A 27,065-nucleotide genomic window follows, 5' to 3' on the forward strand; every position below is an offset into this window, starting at 1 on the left:
ACATCTCTCGGTAATATGACTTACAGCGCCATAGCTTCCAGCTCCAGGCGGAGGAGGGGGAGGTGGTGCAGATCCTCCAGGAGGCGGTGGCGGAGGGGCTTCGCTAGGTGGAGGAGGTGGAGGAGAGACGGCAGCACCAGGAACTGGTGGTGTTGGTGAGCCTTGCTGAGCGGCTTGCGCAGCAGCATAGTAGTGCTGATAATACTGCACGTATCTGGAATGGCGTTAGCGATCTTGCATTTCTTCGTGGGTACATTACTTACGCTGCGTAACCGCCGTATGCTGCATAGGGGTCTTGACCACCGTAGTACTGAGCGTATTGGGCAGCGTAGTCGCTGTTGGCATTCTGTGGGCTGCCTTGACCAGGAGGTGCAGGAGAGGCCGAGCTTGCAGCGGGATTGGGCGAATTATTGTAACCACCGTATCCACCATAAGAGCCCGAGCCACTCCCTTGCCTATCCCCATATCTGTCACCGCCATAAGATCGATCGCCATAAGACCTCTCGCCGCCGTAACCACCACCATTACCATTATGGCCACCATGACCACCATAGTGCTGGCGCGGTGGCCGGCTCTTAAATTCTTCGTATTGCTCCTTGACGTTGGTGATGAGGTCTTCACATAGCTCCTTGGCTTTCTCGACCATCTTAGGATCGGGACCACTATGTATCTTGTTAGACAGGTGGCTAGGGCAGGAGAACGTGCACCATATACTTACGCAACATGAAGGTACATGTCGTCATCGCTTTCACGGTTAGTCGAGGCTTCGAGGTAGCCTGACCCGCGTCCTTTGATCTGGACACGACATCCGGTCTCTTGTTGAATATGCTTCACGTAAGAGCCACCGTGTCCGACAATCTGCGCTCTAAGGTTAAAACCTCGAATTTCTTCGAGACCAATCGGGATTTTCGCCTCCGGCCATTTACGCTGCTCAACATTAGTAAACGTCTACTATAGAAAACAAGTATAATTAGCTGACCCTTCCAAACTCATCACGTTCGACTTGTTCCTGGTCTCTGCGTCGAAACCGTCGCTCGTCAACCAAATTTGGGAGTTCTTGCTTCATCAATTCTTCGATCTTGGCAACAGCAGCTTCCAACCCGGTCTTGGAGGTGCTGGTTATGTGGAGGAACAAGGGGGGGTTCTAAGCCATGGTTAGTCCTATGAGCTTTCCTAAGCTGGTCGAGGAGGTTCTCTTACCGATGGCGTGGCCATGCTTTTATCCGGGTAATAATTGCCTCGAGTCGTGACATCTTTCAAAGTCAACTATGGTTCTAACAATAAATCAATAAACAGCTAGGAGGTATCGTACCAGCTCCGGTTTCTTCTTTAATCTAAATCAAGCAGCGGAGGTCAGCAGATGCCACAGAGGGGATTCGTGTGCGAGCTAGCACGCTTCCATGTAAGCAGAACTCTTCGCACACGATAATAATACACTGGAAAAGAACCACCAAGCTAGTGCTGAAACTCTGGTGCAAATCAGTAGGAATTAACCAAGGGTATTATTTACCATCTTCTGTGTGGAACTCTTCGTGAGCAAGTATCGATTTCGCAGGTCGTTCACTTCGATATCCTTGATATAATCACCGTCGGCAATGTACATTTCGCCATTAATATTGTTGAGGTTAATGGCACCCGGGGTGCTCGCAGCATTCGGACCGGGAGATGCTGACGACGCCGACTTAATCGGGGGTACGTCTACGTGCTGGATACCCTTCTTCGCCTGGATCTGCGCATTGATCTTAGCGGCGGCGGCAGCTAAAGACGAATAGTTAGCTTGACGAAGTTGCTAAGCTCCATCCCGGGAATAAATATATATACCTGCTGCTGCTGCTGGGTCGACAGGACTCTTCTTGGGCTCATGCGAGTTGTTTTCTTTATCTTTATTTTTATCTTTACCTAATGGACTACGTTCGCGACCATCTCGACTATCTCGACCATGCTCAACCCTCTTCGCTGGTGGGGAACGCGACCTGCGATCGAATCGAGAACGGCGCGGCTCGGGTTCGGTCTGGTCGAACCGAGATCGTTTTGCGGTGCGTCGTTCCGTGTCGTCCATTTTGAGAAATGTCGCGACGGTTGAGGAAGGTTGGATTTATTTAATCAAGTAAAGGATCAGAGCTTATGGGAGCCTGCAATGGAAGTATGCGCAGAAGCTAAAAAGCTGCGCAATGCAGGAATTGCCGATTTGGATAAAGAAATGGTTGGTCTAAAAAATCAAGGTTGAATAAGGTATAGGCAGTATATATGGAATTGTCGAGAATTCCGCCTAGTTCAATGTTTGAATTAGACGGAACCGTAAGAAAGGAAGAGCAACACGCGACGGAAAGGGGAACATACATAATCCGAACCCAGAAGTCTGGGCCGTGGATCCCGCCCGTTGTAACCAGGTGAAGGTGGGGTCTAGTTGCATAGAAATATGGGGCATTTAAGTACATACAGTATGTACCTAGTAACTCCGGGATTCGGAGCTACCCTAGATTCATTTTCGGTCACCTTCACCAGCCAACATTTTCATGGCTTTTTTATTAAAATGGCCACAATTTTCCACTAAGTGGTGAGTCAAGTTGGTAGAAACTTTTACCAATTGAGCCCCGCCAGACTTCTGTCAGGCTTCGTGGACTGCCATTTCTGATCAGAGAGCTTCTTGAGTTCTCGTGTACGGTCAGAAAACCATGGCGTCCCGTACACTTGTTCAAGCCAATTGCTTCAAGGCTATCGCCGCAAGCGTACGAGCCATCCCCCAGACATCTTCAAGATGGAGTTCTAGTGGTAGAAGTTCTACTTCGGCCATTGCCTATAAAGCTCTCCGCCGCCGTCAAGCTCCTCTCCCTACCAACGACACACCGTCATCATGGTCTGCGCAAGCAGCCGTCTCTAATATTCTCTACGAAACCCCGACGCCCTCGATGGCCCCACCGAAACGTCATGTTCTCAACTGCTTAGTGCAGAACGAGCCTGGTGTCTTGTCCCGAGTTTCTGGTATTCTAGCAGCGCGCGGTTTCAACATCGACTCTCTAGTCGTGTGTAGTACGGAGGTCGAAGACCTCTCCCGCATGACAATTGTTCTCACCGGACAAGACGGCGTGGTTGAGCAGGCGCGACGGCAATTAGAGGATCTAGTACCCGTTTGGGCTGTCTTAGACTACACAAATGCCGCTCTGGTCCAAAGAGAATTGCTCCTTGCCAAGATTAATATCTTGGGGCCGGAATACTTCGAGGAGTTGTTAGCGCATCACCGCGAAATAACAGCCGAGTCTGAAGAAGCAGACGCGGGCGACAAGTCCCTGGAAGATGTTGCTCAAGACTTCCATCCTAGCAAAATGGTGGCTAGTCAGGCTCTGCGACTTAAGCATGAGCATCTCAGATCTATAACTTACTTCGCCCACCAGTTTGGAGGCAAGGTGTTAGATATCAGCACAAGCAGCTGCATTGTTGAAGTGTAAGTGGTTTCATCGAACCACTCGAATTAATACTAATGATTCATAGGTCCGCCAAGCCAGTCAGGATTGATTCATTCCTAAAACTAATTGCACCCTTCGGAATTCTAGAATCGTCCCGGACGGGTCTCATGGCATTACCTCGATCGCCTTTATATGGCCCAGACGAGGAGAGCATTATTAAAGAGGCGGATGAGATCGTAGATGCTAGCCAGTTACCTCCTGGATAAACTGGTTGTCTGGCGGAGATTAGGCGTTGGTGGTCAGAGAAAAATCCACTGGCTTACTTTGATATCATTACTTTGTACACGAGGTTATACAAATGCGAACTACTTGCATCATTCCATGCAGAGCTTGAAATTTTCTCTCATTGTGATCCCCTTTTTTGACTATGCCGACCAAAATTGATACACGTATCGGAGTAGAAAGCATTTTGAACACCACCTCGTTTACCTCGAAGCTGCCATACCAATCTCACATAACCCAGTATATGCTATTCCATAGTAAACAATATCACCTTCTCCAGAATTACGCATGAGAAGTTGGGCATATTTCTCCACGATTTACCACGAACCCTTCGAGTGCCGCTATATAGGAATCAGAATTGGAATAGACAAGTTCGGAAGGAGACGTCACTTACCAACAGCAGCCCAGAGCCTATTTTCTGCTTCGGGGAAGACGAGGGACCGGCGAGAGTAGAAAACTTCATCGGCGACCTCCTCAGGGTGACGAGGTAAACAGTGCATAAACTTCCAGTCCGGCTTTGCTCCACCTCGCTTAGCAAGCTCCTTGGTGACCTGGAAACCAGCGAAATCCTTTAGTCGTTTCTTAGACTCCTCTTCTTGGCCCATGGAAATCCAGGTATCAGTTACTATAATATCAGCATCCTTCACAGCCTCCTCCGGAACATAAGTTTGGTTCAGAACACCTGGTGTAGATGTGGACTCGGCTTGACTTGTAATCAATTCTACTTTGTCCTGTGGGATGCTGTAGCCCCGAGGCGTAGCAACTGATATCTCGACACCTAATTTCAGACAAGCGATGGCGAAGTCGAATAATACGTTGTTTGCGTCTCCAACCCAAGCCACCTTCAACCCCTTTGGTACGACACTCTCCGTAGAAGACCTGGGAATAGACTCATGGATCGTAAGGAAATCAGCAATTATTTGAAGGGGATGGAAATCATTAGACAGCGCGTTGATAACCGGAACGCTCGAGTACTTGGCTAAGTCCGCGACATCGCTGTGAGGCCCGACTCGAGCCACCATGCAGGATGTCATGGATGAGATAACCTTGGACGTGTCCCTCAACGACTCGTTTACCTAGAAAATTGGTTGATTAGCTAGCTCTCACTGACTCGAGATACCTTGAATATGCTCACTCCTAGTTGAATGTCGTTTTTTCCAAGGAACATAGGATGGCCTCCCATCATAGCCACGGCGGCTTCCGTTGAGACTCTGGTACGGGTGCTTAACTTGCTGAACATCATGGCCACCGTCTGCCCCTTTAACTTTTTGTTTAGGCGTGCCGGAATGCCTACAGACTTAACAGCATTTTTGCGAGCCGCGGCATTTAACACCAGTTGTGAAAATTCAGCACCCGTCAAATCGCTGATTGACATAAGATGTCGAACGGGAACCCGGGTGGAGTAATTCCTCGTTGCATAGGGAAGTGCGCTTTTGGCTGATCGAAGAGCCGACGACCGCATCTTTGCAGTAGTGAAATGTGATTTCCTGATTTAGGTTGGAGATATGTACTCGGGTCGAGTATATCGTTATCACCAACTATGGAGATTGGAGAAGTATGAAGTTGCCAAGGCGTAGGCTTCTAGTGTAAGTGAAGATAGCTACTGGCTTAGCTCTTAGCTCTTAAGAAATTCGGTATTGATGAGGTGCCGTTTATTTACTATAAAAGAGTGAGATATCCGGCTAATGACCGTGAAACTGGTAAAAGATTCAATTCAAGATTCGAAGTGAGGTATTTCCAATTGCTTCATCTAAGAATAAGAATCACGGACGAGATAAGAGTCACCATTGAATCCGCTCTTCGTCGTGACACCAGCGCAACTTTGTGGAGATATCGAGATACGATAGCCAGGTTCAGGGCAAACAGGTGTCTGTCAGCTGGCCGATTTCGGGAGGTTGTACAGTAGGTTAGGTACCTGTTTACATATTACCTGCAGGTACCCTAGCAGGGCTGCTACCCTGCAGACTTTCCCCAGACATGTACGCTTTATGCTGGACCGTTAAGTGGAAATAACCGCTCTGCTATTTCCATTTGCTTGATTGGTTTTAACGGCCGGAAGGTTGAGTTGGCTTCGCCCCAGCAGCCCAGCACCTGCCCAGCCGAAGGGCCTCGTTTCAGCCAGTGTGGACCATCGAGTTGTCAGGTTGTTCGTTGATGACGACTACTCCACGCCTTCCAATTTATACCCATAACCTTATCCTACAAACGTTAGGGATTAGGTACCTAACCTCTTCATTGACATCAATTTAACTGTCTTACAATACATCACCAGTCCCATATACCACATTTCTAGACTCGATGATGCCTATACCGTTCTGCCAGTTAACACTTATTCATTAACTACCCGCCATTGATCTAGTTTTAAAATAGTGATCCGTCAATCTCATCCCAGCCGTCATCATGTCGGAAGAAGAATCATCGCCTTTGCTCTCGGCAGCGGCGAAAGGAAAATCCAAGTCCCGCGAACGGGAAGATTCCGGCGAGTCGACGCCGCTGCTCTCGAATTCGTCGACAACGCCCCGTTACGATGGAGAAGAAGACGAGCATCATGTAGATAGTGATGATTCGAGTCCAGCTCACCCCACCGATGCGTCCTCCGCTTCCAGTTCGACTAAGAAGTCTAGGAGATGGGCGTCATTTATCGCCATGTTCATACTGGCAGCGCTCATTGTCGTCATCATTGTCCTCGCCTTCCTCGTTCCCCAAGCTATTCAAGAGTATGCTCAACAAGCCGCCGTTATTGAGCCTACCAACCTCTCCCTCGAATCCATTACGACGGACGGCGTTCGAGCTCGGATACAAGCCAACTTCCATCTAGATGGGTCGAGAGTTAGTAGCAATCATGTACGAAGAGTAGGAAGAGCAGTTACATGGGTGGCGGCTCAGCTTGAAAGTGAGCAGACGAAGGTCGATGTGCGCATTCCTAAATATGACAACGTATTACTCGGAAGCGCAATCGTCCCGCCTCTATTGATCAATTTGCGGGATGGCGACGTAACACAGTTTGACATCGTTGCGGATATACTGCCGGGCGATCCAGAAGGCATTCGCATAATTGCGAACGAATGGTTCGAAGGCAGATTGGACGAACTGCGTCTAAATGGACAGGCTGATCTCAGTCTCAAATCTGGGATCGTCCCTCTAGGGACGCACGCCATCTCGGAATCGATTGTATTTGAAGGTCAATCACTCTACCGCTCCTTTGCTTCCCTCTACTTTGGGAAGAAGTCCTTATTCTAGCATATCCAGATAAAGCTAGGCATATAATTACTTAAACAATATACTAATGTTCTGAACAGCCAACAAGGTCCCTGCGATACCAAAATATAACATTACTCGTTTTCAAGTCGATGACGGCCCGATGAAAGGGACGATGCTAGCGGACGTAGCACTGACGGCGTTCAACGAGTATCCAGTCGAACTTAATATTCCCGAGCTTGCGTTTGATATTTTAGTACCCGGCTGCGTTAGTTCAGATCCCTTCATCATAGTAGCGGAAGCGGCTACGAGCGAGGTTCACGTCGAACCACGCTCTGATGTCGGGGTCGATGTTAAAGGGGTTATTCGCGAATTACCTGACTCTTTGACTCACGTTTGCCCGGATTCTACTTCTTCACCTTTAGATAATATCCTTCGACAATATATGCATGGCGATCCCGCTACACTTTTCGTCCGTGGGAGTCGTCATCCTGATGGCGACACGCCGAAGTGGGTTGCAGACATACTATCTAGCGTAACAGTACCTGTACCATTTCCCGGACGTACGTTAGACGGTCTACTTAGGAACTTCTCCTTGACTGACGTCGATTTTGCTCTACCTGCTCCCGACGCCCCAGACTCCAACCCAACAGTTTCGGGAACTATTTTAGTTACAGCAAGCATTCCTTCCGAAATGAACTTTGGTATAGACGTGACAAACGTCCGCGCTACTGCGGACGTGCTTTACAAGTCGAATAAAATGGGAGAACTAAACCTCCGAGAATGGCAACACGCTAATTCTACTAGAGTTGAAGGCGAGGGAGACGAGGGGCCTATGCTCAAAATTCAGTCCCGCGTTATCGACGCGCCCCTCAATATCACCGACGGTGCCGTCTTCGCCGAAGTTGTCAGTGCCTTGTTGTTTGGCATCAAACCTGTCCTTCTACATGTTGACGCCCTAGTCGACATCAAAGTGCAAACCACATTAGGAAACCTTACTGTGAAGGAGGTTCCTGCGGAGGGCAAAATTCCAGTAAAACGTCCGTCTTCGTTATCCTAATCTGTTAGTCGCTCTCAGATAGTCCGTCCAGTAGGGCGGCTTGTTCTTAGAGGTGCAATTCCTTGCCCTTCCGCCAAGCCCGTACATAGTAGCATGTGCTAACTTAAACTTATGCTCAGCCCTTCCCAGGGGTGCTGTTGGCAGTATCGAACCAAAGGTCGGATCTCTTAGGGTTTTGGACACAACATCGGACTCGATAACGCTTCAAGCCTTAGTCAATGTAACTAACCCGACACTCTATACGGCTTATATACCATATGCGAACATCCACGTCTTGAGCAATGGTTCGATCATCGGGAGTGCTACAGTAGAGGACCTTAATATCGCCAAAGGTCCAAACTCCAACATACTTGTCACCGCAAAATGGAATCCACCAATGGGCGGCGCCCACGGTCGAAAAGTTGGGCGGGAACTAATATCACAGTACCTGTCGGGCTGGAACACGAGCATCACCGTAAAGCCACATCGAAATAGCATTCCAGGCCAACCCATCATCTGCGAAGCCTTATCGAAATTTAATATGACCCTCGCCGCTCCCAAGCTGAGTTTGCCCGGAGATACTCCTGAAGAGAAGACTCACTTCATTAGAGATGCTACTTTCCACGTATTTTCGTCCACTGCCACATTTACTCTTGTATCACCATTGCATTACAACACATTATATATAGATTTCGTCAACGCTACCGCGTTATACAATCATACCGAGCCGGTAGGACAGATCGTCTACGACTTGCCGTTCTCAGCACCACCTGGAAAGTCGGAAACGCCAAAACTACCAGTAACGTGGTCCCTAGACTCGGTTGGCTACGATGCTGTGAAGAAAGCGATAGGCGGAAAGCTCAAGCTGGATGCACATGCCAACGTAGATGTGCGACTGGGGAACTGGAAGGAATCATTGTGGTACCAAGGCAAGGGGATTGGTGCGAGTGTACAGATTTGATGCTTTGACAGATTGCGGTTTGGCGTTATTGAGGAGTTAGGGAGGTTTAGAGATACACTCAAACAGGGACGGCGAATCGGTTACTTGACTATCAAGATACAAGATGAGAATGATAGACTAGATACATATTATGTTACTGTGTTGGTAATTTGCTGTCTGGCTTGAGGTTCGGAATAACCAACATGATATCAATAAACGAGGTATAATAAGCTTATACGGCTTTAGTTTCTCTAACAACATTGCCTAATATGCTGATATGCAGTTAGAGTATCACTCAAAACTTCGAAGACAGTACATAGGAGAGAGATGGTACTTGCTGACTAAGAAGGTATGACATAATTTAATATATCGATCGGCCCCAGGAGCTTCAACTCAGTTAACTTGAACTTCAACAATATCAAACACAAGTCTAGAACTGAGGGCAAATGGATTAAACCGACGTAATTTACATCCAGGGCTCTGAATAATAAATGTGTAATTTTGTTCCTCTATATTACTTTCAAGACCTAAGTGCTCAAGCTTAAGGTCCTAGCTACCCCCGGCACCTCAGCTTAGCCACTCACCTAAGTATACTTATTACTCATATTCATACTCGCATCCGCATATACCTTACACCTACACACAATACGCACAGACGTACATAATGCCTAAGATGCCCAAGCTCTACTCGCCCTACGGCCCGCGGCCGAAGCGCTCAGCCCAGCTCATCGCTATCTGGATGGCGATCCTGGTGTTTGCGCTGATCGTGACGTTTTACCTTACGAGTCGGGAGCGCGGGGCGACGGCTTCTTCGTCTTATGCGGGTATGAGGCTGGCGGATGAGGTGGGTAAGGAGAAGGATGGGATTAGGGGACGGAGGTGGGCGAAGGTGGTGCCGTGATTGGGGCATGGGCTGGGCGTGTTAAATCTCTGGTGGTGTTTTCTTTCTATTGTGTAAGTTAAGATGTTTATAAGGGGGGTTTGGGATTGGGATATGCTTCAATGGGAGAGCTAGGTATAAAAGATTTTGGGTATGAATTTTGAGCTGTGCTCAGTGGCAGAAGAACCTAACAGCATCGGGTTCGCTCAGATAGGAAAATTATTAAGGAGGAAAAGAAGACGAGGGATAAAATAATTAATAATGTCAAGATAACTTGAGGGATTAGCTGCTCCATGATTGAAGATATTGAGAAAGTATTGGGATAGAACATGCGATAGCTTCAATGATCCAACCAGCTGCGAATTTTCACATGCAAGACTTCTCGAATCGCAAAGGAATGTCCACAGATACTTTTTACAAGCTAAAATAGCACAGGCGGACCACTATGCTAATTAGCGACCAATAATCGTCTACGCATAGGTACTAATATAATATATAGTGTAATGACACACCAGAAAAACATGTGACATTGGAAACAATGATGACCATAATCCGGTATAGTGTAACGGCTAACATACCTCGTTTTCACCGAGGAGCTCGGGGTTCGATTCCCCGTACCGGAGATATTTCTTTTGCATTTATTTTATTTTTATATAGGTACCTACTAATCATTTGGAGGTAAGTTTCACTTTAGTTCGGCACTGTAGTTTTTTTTTTCTCGTAGTGGGATTGTCAATTATATGTAATGAATGGTGGTGAATTGGAAACTTGAATATCTATCAGAAGCACAAGCTTAAGGGCATCAACTACAACAATTTGCTACAATACACAACAGTACAAGTTCATCTGCAAAGGTGCCATGCGATGCCACATCAGTAAGCAGCTAGCGAAATATAAGCGATCAATGTTACATGCAAGTTTGCCGATGCAAGTCAATGCAAGTCTGTCTCAATACAACGCAAGGCCATAGGTTTCAATCTCATCGTCAACGCACTCATCACTCATCACTCATCTCTCTATGAATAGAGCACGACCTGCCATGCCAGGCCTCTTGTCATGAACATCATCCCTGATTCGGAGCCTTTTTCAGTTATCATTAGTTAGAACTCGTCCTCACTCTCATCCCCGCCCTCACCCTCATCCTCATCATCAGCATCATCACCTTCGGTTTCATCCTCATTTTCATCCCCATTTTCACCATAGGCCCAACTCTCGACCATGTTCTCAATAATGGGATCCGTCTCGTCCTCATCGTCGTACTGACCCTCGTCCTCCTCCCTACCCATTCGCCACTGACTCATGTATTCCTGAAAGCTCATGTATGAGTTAGAATTCTTCCATCTACCATATAACTCCGGGCCAAGCTCCCGATCGCTCGGGGTTTCGAATTCATAGTCATCTGAGTCGAACACAGAGGGTGCCTGCTCTTCTTCTTCGGGCTCAGACTCCGGCTCAGGCTCAGGCTCAGGTTCGGACTCAGACTCATGCATAGCCGGGTCATCCCATTGGAGAAGCTTCTTCTCTCCTAACTGCTGTTGCCAGGCTGTGAAGGTGTCCTGGTCCCAGAAGATTTGGCATGAGAGACCCTTTTGCAGATCGTCGCAGGTGTAGTAGGAAGAAATGTCGTCCTTGTTCGCTTTGAAGAATTCGTCACGAGCAGCTAGGTCGATCGCTTTCGGGTCCGGCTGGAATGGGGATTCGGCAAATACCATGTCCTCGTTCTCTAGAAACTGATCGAAATACTGATATGCGTCACGCCGCCCACTCCCTCGCCCCTGCTTGAAATCGCGGAATGCCCAATGTAGGAGGATGATGGGTCGGTTGTTCCAGTCGTGCATCTGGAGCAGCCCAGCTTCTAGTGAAAAGACCCGAGCGAAGGAACGATTTGTGCTGGAAAAACGGGACCTTTCGAGTTCCTTATCGTCAAGATAACAGTTACGACCCCTGTTGCAATTGAGAGCTGCCAATTCCAATTAGTACACATTAACTCATGAAGCTGTACATTATGACATACCGTTGAACAGGTTCTGCTCATAATTGTCAAACATGAGTCTTGCCGCTTGCACTTCGACTTTGGAGAAAGCCGTCCAGTATGCGCGCTTCATCTCCCCGAACTTGCCCTCAGCTAAGTTCTCGTCTGCTTCGTGCTCCAAGCCCCTGAGCAGATTTGCTGCCGTTTCTATCATGAAACACGCCCGTAGCTCTCGCGCGTATTCCGTTGGCGTCTTTTCAATTCCATCGGGAGAGCGGTTTGGATAAGGAGTTCTCACAAGCGGTGTATTGATGATCAATTGAGCCGCTTTCACGAGTTCCGGCAATTCAGAAGCAATCGCCATACTTTTGTAGGTGGATGGATAGTCACCCTCGTGTGAGATGTACTTCTCAACGAACTCCTTCACCTCATAGCGGCCGAATTGTCGAGAGGCGACGGCCATGATTCCGAACTTTTCGACGGAAGGGGGCAGCATGTTGGAGATCCACGTGCTCGCAATAAACGATTCGTTCTGTCTGGTTATCGCCAATGCTCGTTTGCACGAATGCGCTGCTGCCTTGAAATCTTTCCAGGTGTCCATGTTGGCGAAAATCATGGATACAACCTCGACGGGCAGGCGGTGGAAGGGGCTGGTTCGGTTTTCTTTGCCATTGGGAGAGTAAACCAAGGCGAAAACTAACAAATGATCAGCATTGTTCCATCCAAGGTAAGCATAACAATAGAGACAACAATTGTAAGAGTTAGTCCGAATGGAAGGTTATCAGAACCATGATGAGTCATGACATTTTTCAGTTTATGGAAGGGCAGATGATGAATGTGAGTACTGGAGGAGAGAATAGCTTACCGGATAGGGAAGACTGGAACTTCTGAGTGGCCGACATCTTGTATGCTGTTGGACCGTTGATAGGAGATAGAGTAAAACGAGCCTAGGAGTAGGGTTTAGTAAAAAAGAATAATAAAATGTAGTAAGAAGTCGAGCGCCTTTGCAAGATAGTGAATGAAGGTGTCAAGGAAATAGGTAACACGGGTGGAAGAAGGCATCCGTTTTGATGAATGCAGATAAGAGATGGCGCAGCAGTGGGCGGTAGTAGCGATGGTGATGGCAACAATAGTATATGATGAAGTGGTAATGGAAGTGATTCTGTGATAGGGTGCAATCGTGCTAACTATATAGTAGAGCGAGGTATCCATGATGATAAGGGTAGGTGAGGGTAGGTTAAGGTGTGCCAAGGTAGGTCAGGGCAGGTTAGGGTCGATCAAGGTAAGGATGTGGTATCAAGAGCGACAGCAATAGAGAGGAGAGGGCTAGGAATATAGTGCGCAAGGCTACTCACAGGTAAAACTGTACGAGAAACTGTACGAGAAATAAAGGTCTTCGATAGTGAAGACGTGTATCCGAAACGAAACTGAAAGAATATGTCGTGAAGACTTGATTAAAGATGTGTGATCACGAAGTATGATCAAGAAGAAGAAGAAGAATTGAAATGTATGATCGAAAAGTGTGATCAAGAAGAAGAAGAAGAATTGAAATGTATGACTGAGAAGACTGTATGGTCAAGAAGGATGGATGGTTGGGAAAGTTGTATGGTCAAGAGACTGATGTGTGATGATGATGTGTGTTGGGGGAAGATGGGAAGAAATGTCTGGGGGACGGGATGTTTATATAGAATAACATTCGTGAACACAATCAGTAAAGGTGCAAACCTAAAGTGCATCTCATGAGATTCACTGGGTAGGTACGCATCATGTGGTCAAACGCAGGAAGATTGCTAGGGAGTGTAAAATAGTGAAAGATCACAGTATGTAAACAATCATAGAGGGAATCAGGTATTATTATGGTTGATTTTACCAAATTAGGTAATAGTAAACGGGCCTATGCCGAAAAAAATCAAAATATCGGAGCCTGTGATACGGGATTTAGTACTGTTGCCCCCCGGGGCCGGCCCCGGAGGAGGTTGGACTGCTCCGGAAGGCTCCGGAGGGCTCTGATTTTTAGAATCAAACTTTGAAAATCTACTCTACTAAACCCTTTTTGGGCAACCTGGTTGCTGATTCAATAACAAACAACATTCAAGAAATTTATCATTGGCTAGGATTGTACAGTGGCTAAATGATAGATGAAAAAAAATAAAACATTCATGTATACTCGAGTATTATTAAACACTAATTGCAGGCTTAAACTAATTTCCTACTGTGCTTTGTAAATTAAATATTAATTATCGACTAATTTACGAGGGTAGACAAAGAAAGGAAATCGCTAATTAAAAATGGGAGCTCTTGTGGCGTATATCTTAAAATCAGTAGTGGGACGTAAGTACGAAACAATGGCCTTCTAAATCAAGGATATTTGATATTGATGATATGGATGTAACCACGGAAGAACATCTGATCCGAGTCCCAAATGTCCTAGACAAAGAGCGCCTTTCATGTTATTCTAGTGAAAGAATGCGTGGCTTGCAGGTTATTAATCGACTGAATTGTGTCTCGGCGAACAAAGCGGTTGACCAGGAACAAGACATACAATGCAATGTAAAGGAACCTGAAATACTTGTAATAGATCCTCTGCATTGTTTACGAGAGGTAATACTGGTGTATATAAGCCCGACCAAGCCCAACTCTTCTCTGGATATCAACTCATCTCCAACCGAGCTTTCTCTAGTATCATCCCTATTGAGACTTAAACACAGTAAGGCCATCTTCGTAATTCGTTACAGCTAATCCCGTAGAATAGCCTATCAAAAATCCTCGAGGACATCTGCCCATCATGTCTCACAACAGTAAACGTCGCTCATCTAGTTTTAAGCCGGGATCGAGTGATAATATATATCCCCCCACGGCCCTCACCTCTGTTTCTCATACGACAGTTTACACAGGCGACCATCGTGTCCCCTATAACGAGCGTGTTCGATCTATGCGTCGATCACCAGACGGACATGGGGAGGAGGTTGGACCGGACGGTAGCGTTGCTTCAGTGCCATCGACGGTGGACCCGAGAGAGCCGAGACCTCCTGTCTCCCATTCTCCTCCGGTACTTTCTACGCTAGCTAACTCTACTCAGGTCGCAGAAACCGAAGAAAGCCTTCGCAACCTACGGCTGTCCCTGGCCGGGTTCGAGATCAATAGGAAAAAGGACGACCACACCTCTGATCGTCGGGCACACGAGAAAGAGGAGGCCGCGCCTAAGAAGAAGCCTGCCAACACGACCGAGGAGGAGAGAGAGCATAGGCGTAGTAGTCAGCCAGCAGCCCCTCCGGGACGAAGGATGGCTGTGTCCATCTCCGCTGAGATGGCGGAGGGCTTAATCGCCATCCTTGACGAGATGTGTGGGAAGACCCCGAAGAAGAGTGACGGGAAAAAGAAGGACGACGGCAAGAAGAAGCACGATGATAAGAAGAAGCATGACGGCAAAGACAAGAAACACGACAAGAGGGATGATGATCATAAGCCCAGAAAAGACGGCCAGACGCAGACTTAAGCATTGAGCTTAAACATGCTAGGTAAACACGGGGGATATATACCTACCTAGGTTTCTTGAGGTCTCATGCGTTGAACGGCACGTACAAAGTCAAGTAGGATTGGAGCCACCGTTGATCTGGCTTCCCTGAAGCGATGTTCGTCCTAAAACGTATACCCTCATGAACCCTTAGATCTATCTCCCTATAACGTCTTGCCCCTTGCCCCTTACCCCTTACCTCTTGCTTTTCTACGTACCCCCTACACAGTTTCTTCCTTACATGCACATACATAAGCAAATCAAGTTAGCAAGTATTTTTAGTATAGATGATAAATACCAAAAAAAAAAATTTGTTTCCTTAAAAAACATATGGCGCAAATACTACGTGACTCTAAGTGGCTTTTTCTGCTTTCATGTGTCTAACCTAAGTTGATTTCAATGCGGTAGGTACTTAGGTACATACGCTCTTTAATCAAGATCAAGCAGTGAATTGTTTAATCGGCAACAGTACGTAGGTACATGGTACGTCTCCGGATCAGAATAATTAAATCGAAATCATGTCGATTTTAAATCAACGTACCTGATTCACATGGCCTTAGAATCACAAGATCACACAGTAGGTATTTTGAGGCAGTCGCGACTAGGAGGTACTTACCTACTTGTGTCGTTGTACCGCCGTACCCGAACCGTGCGCACCTTCCTCACAGTTCGGCAACCGTGCACCGTGCACCGTGCACGGAATCTTGTACCCACGTACCTACCAAGTGCACACACCCCCACTCACAACGTTTTTTTTTTTTTTTTTTTTTTTGCACCAATGCCCGCCAACCGTCAAAGTACACTAAAGCAATCGGCCAAACTCCGGCCACAAAAAAACCACATACATACGCTACGCAGAAGCTTTATAAATCCCAACAGCGCGCCAATTCTTCAACAGCTGTCCCTCGGGAGGAAGTCCACTTCCTCTCAGAGCAAGCATTGAAACCCCCACCCCCTTGGTGGTCTAGTTGGTTATGGCGTTCGGCTGTAATTGTCACAAATTGTTACCGAAATGTCGCTGGTTCGATTCCGGCCCGAGGGATCCTTTCTTTTTGCAGATTTTTTACATTGTACAGTTTTTAGCATTTCCTGTCTGTGGGTTGCCGCTGCCTAGATTTTTTTCTTGTCGTCTTGTTGGAAGCGACAATGGCTGCGGTGGAAGAATATGTGGCGATAAGATAGGTGCACTATGCTTGTAAGCCGTTTTTGCTCACAACCACTATGTCTAACTTGGCCAGCACTTTTTATATTTTTCTTGAGGTTATACCATTTCACTTAAGCTTGGGATGTTCATGTTCGCATATGCATTCGTATTTCATCAAGTACTATTGAATCTAGCCTTTTCATTTGTATGTTCGAGTATCTAGGTAGGTATGTATGAAGTATCTAGCATTCCATAGTTCTCAACGTGCTGCTTTATATCTGCTATGTTGATATACTTGGACCTACCTTGCACCCGTATTTTGAGGGGCCGGACTGTGTCCTAGCCATTAAGGCAATACGAGTATCCAGCTTGCAGCATAGAGTCTACAGGATTCAAATGCGGTTCTGATCTAGAGTACTTATGGATAATAGAGACATCTGCCATATTAGTATAGTAATATAGTAGGTGCAAAGTAATAAGGTATGGCAGTAATGGCGTATGCTATGTTAAATCAAGTCACGGGGAGAAAAGGTTATGGCTTTACGATCATCAGTCACGGCGCCGCATCGCTTGAGTGCGGACATCATTGTAGCACATTACGGAACAGCAGACTTGAAAAGACCAGTGTCAGCTCTGAATTACTAACTAATAAGTGTACAAGTAAGGGAATAAGCACCTTTAAATCCAGTCTGTCTGTATATAGCGCCATCACGCAAGTCGAACACCAGCCTCCTTCCGCTTCTTCGTCTGCTGTGTCATGGCCGAGCTCATGCCGACGTTCTGGCTGGCATCCAGCATGCTCTGGGACTCTCGTCGCTTCTCGTCCTCGATTTTCTTGAGTCGCTTGTCCGTCTTGCCCTTGCCGCTTCCCTTGCCGTGGAACTGGTGGCTGAGATGCTTGAACGCCTCCTTCTGGTCGAGCGAACGCCCGTATTCGTCGTGATACTTGAGCTCCACATTGGGTTTGTATCCTTTATTAAAGAGGTCGACTAGCTGTCGTGATGTTTGCTGGTCGCGCATATTGTTCTGCTGCCGGGCCCACTCTTCTCTCTCTCGTACTGACATTCTGTCGAGTCTGCCGCTGTTGCGGTCACGCTCGCGTTGGTTGCGGGCCTCTTGCTCAATCTCTGCCAACTTTCGTTTCTTCTCAGCGACGAATAGTTGATGCTGACGCTGCGTTTCATTCAGTTCAGCAGCACCGGAGTCCTTCAAGAGCTGTCGTTCTCTTAGAAGTTGTAGGGTTGCGCCAATACCAGACCCTATGGTCTTCTCTTCATCAACGCCGATGATGGCCGTCTCTGCTGGGGTTGACGTCTCGCGCTTAACTCTATCATGTTCGTCGTACCCATCCTTCATCGGCTCGTCTTCGTCGGAGTCATCCTCCATAGCTGTGACCGGAGCTTCTTTAGGCGACTTCGGTTTACGAGGTTTGCGATCCTCAATATCTTCCTTCTTCAGCCCCGAAACAAATTCGGAGATCTCATCTAGAACGAGGCCACCCTCCTGAGCACCGTTGGCGTCATCAACTTCTGGCGTCTGTGCTTCCTCTCGTAGTTGCCGCGCTATATCTTCAGGGCGCGTCCTCTTGCGCTTCTTTAGAGCGTCTCTTCTTTGAGCAGCCAAAGTAGCCTGGAGATCTTCGTCATCGGCGAATGTTGTGTCATCTGTTTTACGCTTCTTGTTGACGAAACCGGCACCCGAATCTATGTCCATCGACTGATCTGGCTCTGCTGGTGGTAACGGAAAGATATCATCTTCGTCTACTGGGCGCTGTCTTGTCGACTTCGACTTCTTCTTTTTGGGCTTCTTGATTTTTATTTCTGAGATGTCTAAGTAATCGGAATTCGGCTTGTCCTCTGCAAAAAGATCAAGGTTGATCTTTTGTCGTTGTCCACCGTGTGTTTGATTATCCAGATCATCACTCAACACAGTATTCCCTAGTCCATCTAGTGTAAACTTCTTGCTTCGTTTGCCATCGATTTCCTCATCGTACTGGGCTAGGAGGCTACGCTCGCCACTTTCGTCGATTGCATTGGGATCGTACACGGGCTTCTTCTTTTTCAATTCGAGCTTCTTGTCGAGCTTCTCTCGCTCTCTAAGATTAATGTTTTCGAGTTCGTCACCTTCCTCCTCCTCTCCCAAAACATCTGTATCCTTGAGCGTTAAGATTTGCTCTTCACCCTCCTCGAAGGATCCGATCTCGTGTCCAACCTTGACACCAGCAAGATCTTTGGACGTGTACTTAATCGCTGCTGCAGCCTCAGCTTCGGCGGCTGCTAGTTCCTCCTCCAGCTTTCGCGCCTTTTCGATTTGCTTTTGGCGCTTCTTTTGACTGATCAGCCACGATTTGGTATCAATATCATCGCCGTCATCAGCCTCGCCTAGCCCCTTGCCTTGTAGGCTCTCGAAACGTTTCGCGGCGTCGCGGGCTCTTTTGATGGCAGCAGTTTTCTCTTCACGCTTCTTCTTGGCCTCTTCGGCCTCTCTGCTCTTTTTGTAGTTATCGTACGCGGCTGCTTCTCGGGTCTCAAGGGTACTTCCGACGTCTTCCTCGGGAGTGGATGTCTTTTCTTTGAACTGAGGACCGCTTGCGCCAGGAACGGGCAAGGGTTTCATGCCCAGAGAAACGCGAAGGCGATTCGTTTCCTCTATCGCTGCAGCATCCATGATGAATCGTGGTGACTTGAGCACACGTGGATGACTACCTCTTTTCGATTGTCGACAATGAAGAAATACGTGAGGCCAGGGTTTTAAATGGGACGAGGTTGTCTGCGGCTATTGCGATTATTGCGATTATTGCGATTGCTTACTTGAAATTGGGAAATAGTGATAAGGATTGCTGGATAAGAGGTACAGAGCTACAAAATCATTGCTAATGGAAGGCTCTTTGTCGCAACACAAAGCCGGCACATACACTAATGCAGGTGGTCAGTGCACATGTCTTAGTCTGCCCCACTTTCGCATCAGCCTCTGCACAATAAATTTCAGAATTTTCTTTCTGAAATTTCTTCTTCTTTCCTTTTACACAATCACGGATCTGTGCCCGATCGTCCTCTGTTCGCTCGCGAATCCAGAGTTGATGGTCGAGGCAGCTCGAATCACATATGGAATCATCCTTCTTTTTATGATGTCAATCCAATCGACAGGTCCTAGAGTAAGGGGCATTTCTGGAAAGCCTGAGTTCGCCGTCAAGGCTGTAACTCGGTGGACTGGTCTTGTTCCAAGAGTTATATTCCACCCCTTTTTTCCGAGATCATTGATCTATGAGGTTGAGGAAAACCATAATTTATCTTACATACCATTTCCGATCTAAACCCTGGCCATTCGTACAATCCTGCGCTTTCTAGTGCTGATGGACGGAATCGCCTTGGTCTGGAAATGATGATACTTATTAGTATTCATGCCGCGTGCTAAGTTTTGTAGAATAAAATGCCGATAACATGACCGGCTCTACCTCGGACGTGTAACGCGTATTTATGCGCCTATTGCTCTAGTGAAGCTGCGACGATGCGCTATGCTAGTTCGAGGACATATCGTCCGTGGTGAGGAGAGGTTAGAATATTCTTCGGCCTCATCGCGGGCAGACTAGTCCCTGGGTCAGAGTCGATGTTGTGATCCGTATGTAGTTGTAATGCGATTACTAGGACGAGTTAAGGTTAGACCGATCGTCATATAATAAGACCGTATAATGAGTTGTTTACTGTAGTTGGCAAGTTGGTTAAGCGGATATTAGATGTACGTAGGGCTCTTAGCTTGTTTCCAGGTTTTCAGGCTCCATTACGGTCTTATATGACGATTCTAACTGGCAAGTCGAGTGAAGTTATACATTAGGTAATAACGCCTGGATTCAGAACGGCATGTGCCGTGGTCACGCGTGGTCACGCTTGGATGAGAAGTTATTTGATAGGAACAGGTGGTGTGACGAGTGACGAGGTATATCACGGGCCAATATACATATATAGAAAAGTATAATGCGTACCTGATCCGTCCATGTACAAGGTAGGTTTAGGGGTATGGTCGCGCATGTGATACTGAGCAAGACTATTTTACATATTATTGGTTTAGTTGTTGTGATACCTTACTAAATAGGTACTCGAATATGTACTCTGATGTGTTTGGTTACCTAAGGTACTTAATACTTAAAACAATTTATGTAGATCGAATGAATTATTAAACCTCATATCACTCTCTCATAGTCTTGTCCAATTACATATCTTATTAGTTTTCAGTTGTGAAGTGTCGGTACCGCAAAAAAGGTCAGCAGTTACACTGGCTCAAGTCGGAATCGCACACGTATCTAAAAAGTCTTAGCATCAACCGGAAGACGTCCGAGGTATGGGTTGTGGACTCTCCCCTTGCAACTCCTTTCCTCTTATTCATCGCATCTACTCCAACTTCTAATAATGCGGGGACCGATGCTCCCCGCATGGGAAGACATTTAAATCTATGGGGTTAGCATGGAGCTGTGTACTTTTATATTTACCTCTAATCCAGCCTCATAGTCCGTCCCTGTTAACGCTCTAGACTACCTAGGCATCCAGGGGTCTATTGCCAAATCCGTCGAATCCGCCCATCCCCATCCCATATGCACGGTACTGACGATTCTTGGAGACATCCCCCCCCCCTAGAGCGGCCCGATTCCAGATTCCCCAGGTTGCCCCAGGTTGAAGCTTGGTTGGCTGTTGTTTACCACCGAATTATAGAATTAAGCATAGATTTTTGTACTAACGTCATCCAATTTCAAGGCGGAGTTTTCTTTTACGGCGTTACATTTACCCCATTATACACCGCCAGGCCGATTTACTTGCTCACGTCCTAGGTATTGCCCGGAAAGTACCGCCGGAGGTACCCTGGAATTCGGTCCTACAGCTGTCCCAGAGTAGCATCCGGTCAGGTGTCCAAAAGAGGCAAGGGGCCTCTTCACGATGCTCCTGAAAAGCTTCGTATATAAGAGTAGTAAAAGATGGACGTCTTACAGAGCTCAAGTCAAGGGCTTCTCGCAAGCAACAGCACCTCGTTGATTGAACCCATCATGCAGGGCCTCACTTCTCTATTCCTCTTGGGCACGTTTGCCTTCCAAACCATCCTCGGCCTGCCCGGTTCTTCTCGGGCACGACGAGAGGGCGTAATCCTTAAGAGAGCGGTGGACAGCTTCATAGCCACTGAAGAGCCCATTGCCCTAGAAAAGCTCCTTAGTAACATCGGATCGACTGGGAGCAGTGCTCAAGGTGCCAGCGACGGCATCGTTGTAGCCTCTCCATCCAAGTCCGACCCTGATTGTATGCAAGCTTCTCTCCCGAATCTTCACAATATGCTAATTATTTAGATTTCTACACCTGGAGCAGAGATGCCGCTCTTGTCTTCAAGGCTATCATCGAGAGATTCACTAACAGCTACGACGCGAGTCTACAAACTCAGATACAGAACTACATCATCGCCCAAGCCAAGCTGCAAACTGTATCCAACCCATCAGGTTCTCTATCTGACGGGACGGGTTTGGGAGAACCCAAGTTCAATGTCGACCTTAGCGCTTTTACTGATAGCTGGGGTCGTCCGCAGCGTGACGGTCCCGCTCTGAGGGCCATTGCTCTTATTAGCTATTCCAAGTGGCTTATTGCAAACGGGTACAATTCAACGGTTACCAGCAGCGTTTGGCCCATAATCCGCAACGATCTTGCCTACGTCGCCCAGTACTGGAACCAGACCGGCTTCGATCTCTGGGAGGAAGTTAACGGAAGCTCTTTCTTCACTGTTGCTGCCCAGCACCGATCCCTGGTCGAAGGAAGCGCTTTAGCGGAGACCCTTGGCGAGAGCCATGACTCTTACGATGCTATTGCGCCTCACATTCTCTGCTTTTTGCAGACGTTCTGGTCACCATCAAGTGGCTATGCTTTAGCCAATATCAACGTCAACAACGGTCGATCTGCCAAGGACGGCAACACAATCCTAGCTTCGATTCACAACTTCGACGCGGCCCTGGGTTGCGATGCTGCGACTTTCCAACCCTGCAGTGACAAGGCTCTTTCCAGCCACAAGGTTGTTGTAGACTCGTTCCGTGACATTTACAGCCTTAACTCGGGAATTCCCAGCGGATCAGCTGTTGCTGTGGGACGATACCCCGAAGACGTCTACTACAACGGTAACCCGTAAGTACCTTGCTTGATTAGTTTACTAAGTACACTCGTCGCTAACATTCATACCAGATGGTATCTCCTTACACTCGCAGCCGCAGAGCAGCTTTATGATGCCCTCTACGTGTGGCAGACTACTGGATCCATCACGGTCACTTCTACTTCGCTGGCATTCTTCCAGGACCTCGTCTCGGGTGTCTCGGCTGGCACGTACGAGTCCGGTACAGATACTTACACCTCGATCTACAATGCCGTATTCCTCTATGCCGATGGCTTCTTTAACATCGTCTCCCAATACGCAGACTCCAGCGGCGGCCTTGCCGAGCAATACGATCGCAACAGTGGCACACCACTATCTGCTAAGGACCTTACTTGGTCGTACGCCTCCTTTCTGACGGCCGCTGCACGGCGAGCTGGTGTAATCCCCCCTAGCTGGGCAGGCGCAGACTCTACTGCCACTTCGGTTCCCGGGGTTTGCAAGGCGACATCTCAGGGCGGATCATACTCTACGGCCTCGGTTTCGTCTTTCCCAGCCAGCCAGACTCCCATCACCAGCACCGTCCCGACTGCCACCTTCACCCGTCCCACAGTTACCGCCACCACCGCCACCACCACCGGTAGCTGCGCTACTGCTACCGCCGTCGCAGTCACGTTCAACGAGCTCAAGTCTACGGACTATGGCCAGACTGTCAAGGTAGTGGGTAACGTTGCCGCCCTCGGTAACTGGGACACCAGCAAGGCGGTCACTCTCAGCGCTTCGCAGTACACCTCCAGCAACCCCCTCTGGGCAGCAACTATCACTCTCCCCGCCGGACAGGCCATTCAGTACAAGTACATCGTGGTCAACACCGACGGCTCCATATCATGGGAAACCGATCCGAACCGCGCTTACACCGTCCCCAAGACCTGCGCGACCTCGTCGTCTACGACGGATACGTGGAGGTAATCTAAGAATCTAACTATTTATCCGAGTCGCATCTCAAGAATGAATGTTATGTTAGAGACCCCGATGGGTTATTAGAGTAATAGGGAAATTGCGCTATGTACTAGGCTAGAATACCTTAGTTATATTATATTGATTAATGCCCTAACCTAGAGGAGTTATGATGATGCTGATAGGCCGCTTCTCCTGAGGGTGAGATGATGAAGGGAGGAATGTGGAATAGAAATAAATTATTGAAATCTACCAATTTTGATCGTATCTTGATTTATCCTTGAGTGATACGTTTTGATATAATAGTAACGTTCGTCGCTTCTGTCTGCAAACAACCCAGATACCAGTATAGATGAGATCTAACGCCCTCCCCTCTCCGTCCATCCATCCATCCATCCATCACCTCTCCCTCTCTCCCTCTCCCTTTCCCTCCCCTTCCTTCTTCCCCAACACCCCCTCCAACTCCCTCATCAAAATATCCACCGCCCACTTAAACGTAACCTCCATATCAACATCCAACCCAGCATCGACCTGCGCCAAAATCCCCTTCTCCCGCAACACCCCCCCATCCAACCGCCCCTCCACATCCCCGTCCACAAACAACCCCGCGTGCGCCGCCGCGTAGTTCGGCCACACGACCTTCTCCACGTACCCCGGGGGATCGGCCCAGAACCCTTCGAGCGTGACGTACCCGTCGCGCCGCTGGCGCCGCTGGGTCGCGCGCGCTTTGCTCACGAGCAGGAAGAGCTTGGCGTCGAGGAGCAAGGGGATGCGCCCGGATTCGAGCTGCGGCGAGTACAGCAGGAACCCGTCTAGGAGGCAGATGCGGAGGTTGGAGGCGTGCAGGATGGCGTGGCCGGGTTGGCCGGGCTGTAGCCACGAGGATACTTTGACTTTGGCGGCTGATATGGCGGCGTCGGAGACGGGACAAGCGCCGATGGAGTTTTGGTCTTCTTTGGAGTCTACGAAGGGCTAGGATGGAGGGTTAGTTTGGGGGTTTGGTGTGCTGAGGAGTTAGGTAGTTTGGGGGAGTTGGATGGATGGTTGTGCGTTGCTTGCGTGGATATATATGTATGTAGCTCGTATTTCATTCTTGTAAAGAATACAGCTAAAGCAACGATGTGCCTAATATCATATCTCTTCAACAAGGGCTTACGGGAAAAGTGCCATGAGCGCGGATATGTTCCAGCGCGCGCTTCATGTCTGGGATGTTAATGGCCTCGGCGCAGTCCCAATCCAGGAGGCCTTCTTTGTAAGGGAGTCTAAACGGCAAGTAGTTAGCATTGAGCTTTTTTTTTTTTCATAAAATCTGTTTGAATAGAGAGAAATAAAGATATGTCAAAATACTCAGTCTCAGGCCTATAAAAATCATCCTCGTGCAGGACAAACGTATTCGGGAAGACATCGCGCAGCAGCCGGGCAAGCGTCGTCTTACCGCTGGACGAAGCCCCGCTAATACCGACTATGAAAGCCTTTCTATCGTCCATGCCGACCCTCTTCTCCTGTGTATATTCCCGTAATGCTTATATTAATATTTTTTTTTTAAAATTATCATGGGATGAAGTGAATGGAGGGTAGGAGGTCTTGCTCTCGGCTGGCTTGCAAGTAAAGGATTAAAATGGTGCGATTACGTCGTTAGCGGACCGAAGAACTGCTTAAGGTAATTCCTCTAAGAGCAAAATTCGGAGCCGCCCAGGATGAGTCAGCCGGCTCCCCGACTCCCCTTTTCTCCGAATATTATGAAGTTCCGCCGAGGAGTACGAGTATATGATATAATGTAGTTTTATATTATTCTGCTGTATTGCTTCATTTTGTAAATACTAAGCTTGGACTGCGGGATTTATATAGTCATGGTTAATCTATTCTAATATATCCATTGCCGTCCGTCTCATTAGAAATATTATTATGTGAACTATTCTAACATCAAGTCAACTCCCAACTATGGATCCGAAGGGGATGACCATAATTATAACAATACGGCGATCCAGAAGATGGGAAGTTAATTCGACTTTCACCCGTACTTCGTGTTAAGCTTCTTCATAATCGACATCGCTCCACTCCTGTACCCACCACCAAACAACGCCCAATGGTTCAGGTGATGATATCTATATATACTAGTTAGCTTCGCAAAATCCGAACAATAATACGCCAATACGGAAACAGCACAACTTACAACTCATACAGCGCCACCCTATCCTCCCACTCCTCCTTCGGTTCGGCCTTCGGCACCAAACCCTCATACTCCCTCCAGAAACTCGTCCCAAACCCTCCAAACATACGCATAATCCCCAACTCGTACTCCGAATGCCCATACACAGCCGACGGATCGAACAAGACCTCTTCAACACCCCCCTCGCCCGCGATCCTTCCTCGCCCGTGATTCCCGCTCCACAAATCCCCATGCACAACAACCGGATAAACACCCTTGACATGATCATCCCCAATCAGCCTCGGCACCACCGTACCAGCCGTCCTCTCCACCGCCTTCGCCAATTCCAGGTCCGAGCCGTTAGCTTTGACGCCCTGCTTCAGGATCGCGCGCAGTCGATTGTTCGCGTAGAAATCCGCCCAGGAGCTCTTCCACGAGTTGTCCTGCGGCGAGGACCCGCAGCACGTCGTCACCGGGAACCCGAACATGGGCTTATCGAAGCCGTCTGGGATCGGCGCGGGCGTCGTATGCAGCTTTGCCAGTTTCTTGGCGAGGGAGTCCCCCGAGCCGTTCGGGCGCGATGAGCCTAGCTCGAGGAAATCTGTTACTAGGAAGAACCGGTTGGGGTTCTCTTGGCAGACGCCGTTGGCGTGGGATTGGGGGCACAGGTTAGGAACGACAGCGTGGATGGCGTTGAGAGAGACGTGTTCTCCTGTGTCGTATTAGCTTCGTATCAAGTGCGTATTAGGTATATTAGGTATCATGATGACATAAAGGCATCCCACCCTAACCTTTAAACATGAGTTCAGAATCGGCCCCTGTTCCGGTCTTTACGAAGTAATTCTTCTCCTTCCCGCCTACCGTTGAGCTCAGTTTGAAAGTCGAGGCAAACCCCGAGCCGCCATGTGAAGTTATCTTGGTGGCTTGCGCGTCTAGGCCTAGCGCTTCTAGAATCGCCGGGTCGACCTTGGAGGCCATGGTGGTTGCGTTTCTGATGTTTAGAGATTTGCGTAGATTAATCGGTATGCATGCCAAGCCTGTTAGGACTTTCATGTAATATTACCACTAAGTGAAGCCTTAGAGACGAAGATGAAGCCGCTGATCGTCTGATAGATAGTTTATATGAATGACGTCACTTTTCCCGATTGGCGCAACTATCACTTCTAAACAATTAGTCGAAGTAAGGACCGGAGACACACGGTAAAGCTTCGTATCTATCAACAAAGAAAAATTAGATATCTATGTAGAGTGGTGTAAATCCAACGCTAAATCGGGGGTATCGTCGTCCTCGGAACTCCCCGTACAAACGCGATGAGCGAATAATTGAATCCGATCAGTCGCATGCCGCACGCCGCCCTATCACCTCACCTAACGAATCCATCTTTTAGGGTATCGATAAGCCCACCAAGCGCCCTAAGAAACTCTCCGACAGAACGGGTAAGCCCGCGCAAAGCTCGGCAACCCATTCAGGGATCTGT

The 27,065-nt window shown here is 48.0% G+C and overlaps 12 protein-coding genes and 2 non-coding genes across 14 annotated transcripts; 8 read left to right on the forward strand and 6 right to left on the reverse strand.

The window, feature by feature from the left end:
- Positions 1-191: 191 nt before the first annotated feature.
- On the reverse strand, positions 192-2,269 carry F5Y00DRAFT_233793 (uncharacterized protein). The gene is made up of 7 exons (XM_048007345.1): positions 1,822-2,269; positions 1,511-1,758; positions 1,313-1,334; positions 1,201-1,253; positions 980-1,144; positions 719-927; positions 192-662 (listed from the first exon to the last, which is right to left on the reverse strand). Exons 1-7 carry the CDS (start codon positions 2,057-2,059, stop codon positions 260-262), a joined length of 1,338 nt encoding a protein of 445 aa, XP_047866098.1. The 5' UTR covers positions 2,060-2,269; the 3' UTR covers positions 192-259.
- Positions 2,270-2,460: 191 nt separating this feature from the next.
- On the forward strand, positions 2,461-3,787 carry F5Y00DRAFT_233797 (small regulatory subunit of acetolactate synthase). Its single transcript, XM_048007346.1, has 2 exons — positions 2,461-3,442; positions 3,490-3,787. Exons 1-2 carry the CDS (start codon positions 2,676-2,678, stop codon positions 3,668-3,670), a joined length of 948 nt encoding a protein of 315 aa, XP_047866099.1. The 5' UTR covers positions 2,461-2,675; the 3' UTR covers positions 3,671-3,787.
- Positions 3,788-3,908: 121 nt separating this feature from the next.
- F5Y00DRAFT_42737 (ornithine carbamoyltransferase precursor-like protein) lies at positions 3,909-5,647 on the reverse strand. Its single transcript, XM_048013651.1, has 3 exons — positions 4,822-5,647; positions 4,081-4,762; positions 3,909-4,027 (listed from the first exon to the last, which is right to left on the reverse strand). The coding sequence occupies exons 1-3, from the start codon at positions 5,146-5,148 to the stop codon at positions 3,969-3,971; spliced, it is 1,068 nt and encodes a 355-aa protein (XP_047866100.1). The 5' UTR covers positions 5,149-5,647; the 3' UTR covers positions 3,909-3,968.
- On the forward strand, positions 5,510-9,093 carry F5Y00DRAFT_233802 (uncharacterized protein). The gene is made up of 3 exons (XM_048007347.1): positions 5,510-6,867; positions 6,986-7,924; positions 8,064-9,093. Exons 1-3 carry the CDS (start codon positions 6,087-6,089, stop codon positions 8,882-8,884), a joined length of 2,541 nt encoding a protein of 846 aa, XP_047866101.1. The 5' UTR covers positions 5,510-6,086; the 3' UTR covers positions 8,885-9,093.
- A 148-nt stretch (positions 9,094-9,241) lies between these two features.
- Positions 9,242-10,114, forward strand: F5Y00DRAFT_233806 (uncharacterized protein). The gene has a single exon (XM_048007348.1). The coding sequence runs from the start codon at positions 9,528-9,530 to the stop codon at positions 9,762-9,764; it is 237 nt and encodes a 78-aa protein (XP_047866102.1). The 5' UTR covers positions 9,242-9,527; the 3' UTR covers positions 9,765-10,114.
- Positions 10,115-10,294: 180 nt separating this feature from the next.
- F5Y00DRAFT_t56 lies at positions 10,295-10,366 on the forward strand. Its single transcript has one exon. It is a non-coding gene; the product is annotated as a tRNA-Glu (tRNA).
- Positions 10,367-10,503: 137 nt separating this feature from the next.
- On the reverse strand, positions 10,504-13,186 carry F5Y00DRAFT_233810 (uncharacterized protein). The gene is made up of 4 exons (XM_048007349.1): positions 13,071-13,186; positions 12,581-12,662; positions 11,758-12,411; positions 10,504-11,703 (listed from the first exon to the last, which is right to left on the reverse strand). Exons 2-4 carry the CDS (start codon positions 12,615-12,617, stop codon positions 10,844-10,846), a joined length of 1,551 nt encoding a protein of 516 aa, XP_047866103.1. The 5' UTR covers positions 12,618-12,662; positions 13,071-13,186; the 3' UTR covers positions 10,504-10,843.
- Positions 13,187-14,638: 1,452 nt separating this feature from the next.
- F5Y00DRAFT_233812 (uncharacterized protein) lies at positions 14,639-15,338 on the forward strand. Its single transcript, XM_048007350.1, has one exon. It carries the CDS (start codon positions 14,648-14,650, stop codon positions 15,209-15,211), a length of 564 nt encoding a protein of 187 aa, XP_047866104.1. The 5' UTR covers positions 14,639-14,647; the 3' UTR covers positions 15,212-15,338.
- A 797-nt stretch (positions 15,339-16,135) lies between these two features.
- On the forward strand, positions 16,136-16,567 carry F5Y00DRAFT_233813 (uncharacterized protein). Its single transcript, XM_048007351.1, has one exon. The coding sequence runs from the start codon at positions 16,204-16,206 to the stop codon at positions 16,426-16,428; it is 225 nt and encodes a 74-aa protein (XP_047866105.1). The 5' UTR covers positions 16,136-16,203; the 3' UTR covers positions 16,429-16,567.
- F5Y00DRAFT_t57 lies at positions 16,183-16,271 on the forward strand. The gene has a single exon. It is a non-coding gene; the product is annotated as a tRNA-Tyr (tRNA).
- A 514-nt stretch (positions 16,568-17,081) lies between the features above and the next one.
- On the reverse strand, positions 17,082-19,040 carry F5Y00DRAFT_260906 (SART-1 protein; the record flags this gene model as incomplete). Its single annotated transcript, XM_048011100.1, has 1 exon — positions 17,082-19,040. The coding sequence occupies one exon, from the start codon at positions 19,038-19,040 to the stop codon at positions 17,082-17,084; it is 1,959 nt and encodes a 652-aa protein (XP_047866106.1).
- Positions 19,041-21,405: 2,365 nt separating this feature from the next.
- On the forward strand, positions 21,406-23,450 carry F5Y00DRAFT_252520 (carbohydrate-binding module family 20 protein; the record flags this gene model as incomplete). Its single annotated transcript, XM_048009945.1, has 3 exons — positions 21,406-21,652; positions 21,700-22,519; positions 22,577-23,450. The coding sequence occupies 3 exons, from the start codon at positions 21,406-21,408 to the stop codon at positions 23,448-23,450; spliced, it is 1,941 nt and encodes a 646-aa protein (XP_047866107.1).
- Positions 23,451-23,837: 387 nt separating this feature from the next.
- F5Y00DRAFT_260908 (P-loop containing nucleoside triphosphate hydrolase protein) lies at positions 23,838-24,925 on the reverse strand (the record flags this gene model as incomplete). Its single annotated transcript, XM_048011101.1, has 3 exons — positions 23,838-24,410; positions 24,595-24,700; positions 24,786-24,925. 3 exons carry the CDS (start codon positions 24,923-24,925, stop codon positions 23,838-23,840), a joined length of 819 nt encoding a protein of 272 aa, XP_047866108.1.
- A 524-nt stretch (positions 24,926-25,449) lies between these two features.
- Positions 25,450-26,565, reverse strand: F5Y00DRAFT_260909 (fructosamine-3-kinase; the record flags this gene model as incomplete). Its single annotated transcript, XM_048011102.1, has 3 exons — positions 25,450-25,543; positions 25,612-26,299; positions 26,379-26,565. The coding sequence occupies 3 exons, from the start codon at positions 26,563-26,565 to the stop codon at positions 25,450-25,452; spliced, it is 969 nt and encodes a 322-aa protein (XP_047866109.1).
- Between the last annotated feature and the right edge of the window lie 500 nt (positions 26,566-27,065).

Source organism: Daldinia vernicosa, assembly GCF_022497035.1.
Source record: "Daldinia vernicosa strain CBS 139.73 unplaced genomic scaffold F5Y00scaffold_16, whole genome shotgun sequence".
In the NCBI taxonomy this organism is placed as follows: domain Eukaryota; kingdom Fungi; phylum Ascomycota; class Sordariomycetes; order Xylariales; family Hypoxylaceae; genus Daldinia; species Daldinia vernicosa.

What these genes read in the sequence shown, in the direction of transcription:
- F5Y00DRAFT_233793 (XM_048007345.1), bottom strand. Translation starts at nt 2,059, where the DNA reads ATGGACGACACGGAACGACGCACCGCAAAACGATCTCGGTTCGACCAG. An exon ending in CGACCCAGCAGCAGCAGCAG is followed by an intron (nt 1,759 to 1,821) that starts GTATATATATTT and finishes ATTCGTCTTTAG; the next exon opens with CTGCCGCCGCCGCTAAGATC. An exon ending in TAAAGAAGAAACCGGAGCTG is followed by an intron (nt 1,254 to 1,312) that starts GTACGATACCTC and finishes TGACTTTGAAAG; the next exon opens with ATGTCACGACTCGAGGCAAT.
- F5Y00DRAFT_233797 (XM_048007346.1), top strand. Translation starts at nt 2,676, where the DNA reads ATGGCGTCCCGTACACTTGTTCAAGCCAATTGCTTCAAGGCTATCGCC. An exon ending in AGCAGCTGCATTGTTGAAGT is followed by an intron (nt 3,443 to 3,489) that starts GTAAGTGGTTTC and finishes AATGATTCATAG; the next exon opens with GTCCGCCAAGCCAGTCAGGA.
- F5Y00DRAFT_42737 (XM_048013651.1), bottom strand. Translation starts at nt 5,148, where the DNA reads ATGCGGTCGTCGGCTCTTCGATCAGCCAAAAGCGCACTTCCCTATGCA. An exon ending in AAAACGACATTCAACTAGGA is followed by an intron (nt 4,763 to 4,821) that starts GTGAGCATATTC and finishes CCAATTTTCTAG; the next exon opens with GTAAACGAGTCGTTGAGGGA. An exon ending in TAGGCTCTGGGCTGCTGTTG is followed by an intron (nt 4,028 to 4,080) that starts GTAAGTGACGTC and finishes ATTCCTATATAG; the next exon opens with CGGCACTCGAAGGGTTCGTG.
- F5Y00DRAFT_233802 (XM_048007347.1), top strand. Translation starts at nt 6,087, where the DNA reads ATGTCGGAAGAAGAATCATCGCCTTTGCTCTCGGCAGCGGCGAAAGGA. An exon ending in GGAATCGATTGTATTTGAAG is followed by an intron (nt 6,868 to 6,985) that starts GTCAATCACTCT and finishes TGTTCTGAACAG; the next exon opens with CCAACAAGGTCCCTGCGATA. An exon ending in GGGCAAAATTCCAGTAAAAC is followed by an intron (nt 7,925 to 8,063) that starts GTCCGTCTTCGT and finishes ACTTATGCTCAG; the next exon opens with CCCTTCCCAGGGGTGCTGTT.
- F5Y00DRAFT_233806 (XM_048007348.1), top strand. Translation starts at nt 9,528, where the DNA reads ATGCCTAAGATGCCCAAGCTCTACTCGCCCTACGGCCCGCGGCCGAAG.
- F5Y00DRAFT_233810 (XM_048007349.1), bottom strand. Translation starts at nt 12,617, where the DNA reads ATGTCGGCCACTCAGAAGTTCCAGTCTTCCCTATCCG. An exon ending in GTTCCAGTCTTCCCTATCCG is followed by an intron (nt 12,412 to 12,580) that starts GTAAGCTATTCT and finishes ATCATTTGTTAG; the next exon opens with TTTTCGCCTTGGTTTACTCT. An exon ending in TGAGCAGAACCTGTTCAACG is followed by an intron (nt 11,704 to 11,757) that starts GTATGTCATAAT and finishes TGGAATTGGCAG; the next exon opens with CTCTCAATTGCAACAGGGGT.
- F5Y00DRAFT_233812 (XM_048007350.1), top strand. Translation starts at nt 14,648, where the DNA reads ATGCGTCGATCACCAGACGGACATGGGGAGGAGGTTGGACCGGACGGT.
- F5Y00DRAFT_233813 (XM_048007351.1), top strand. Translation starts at nt 16,204, where the DNA reads ATGGCGTTCGGCTGTAATTGTCACAAATTGTTACCGAAATGTCGCTGG.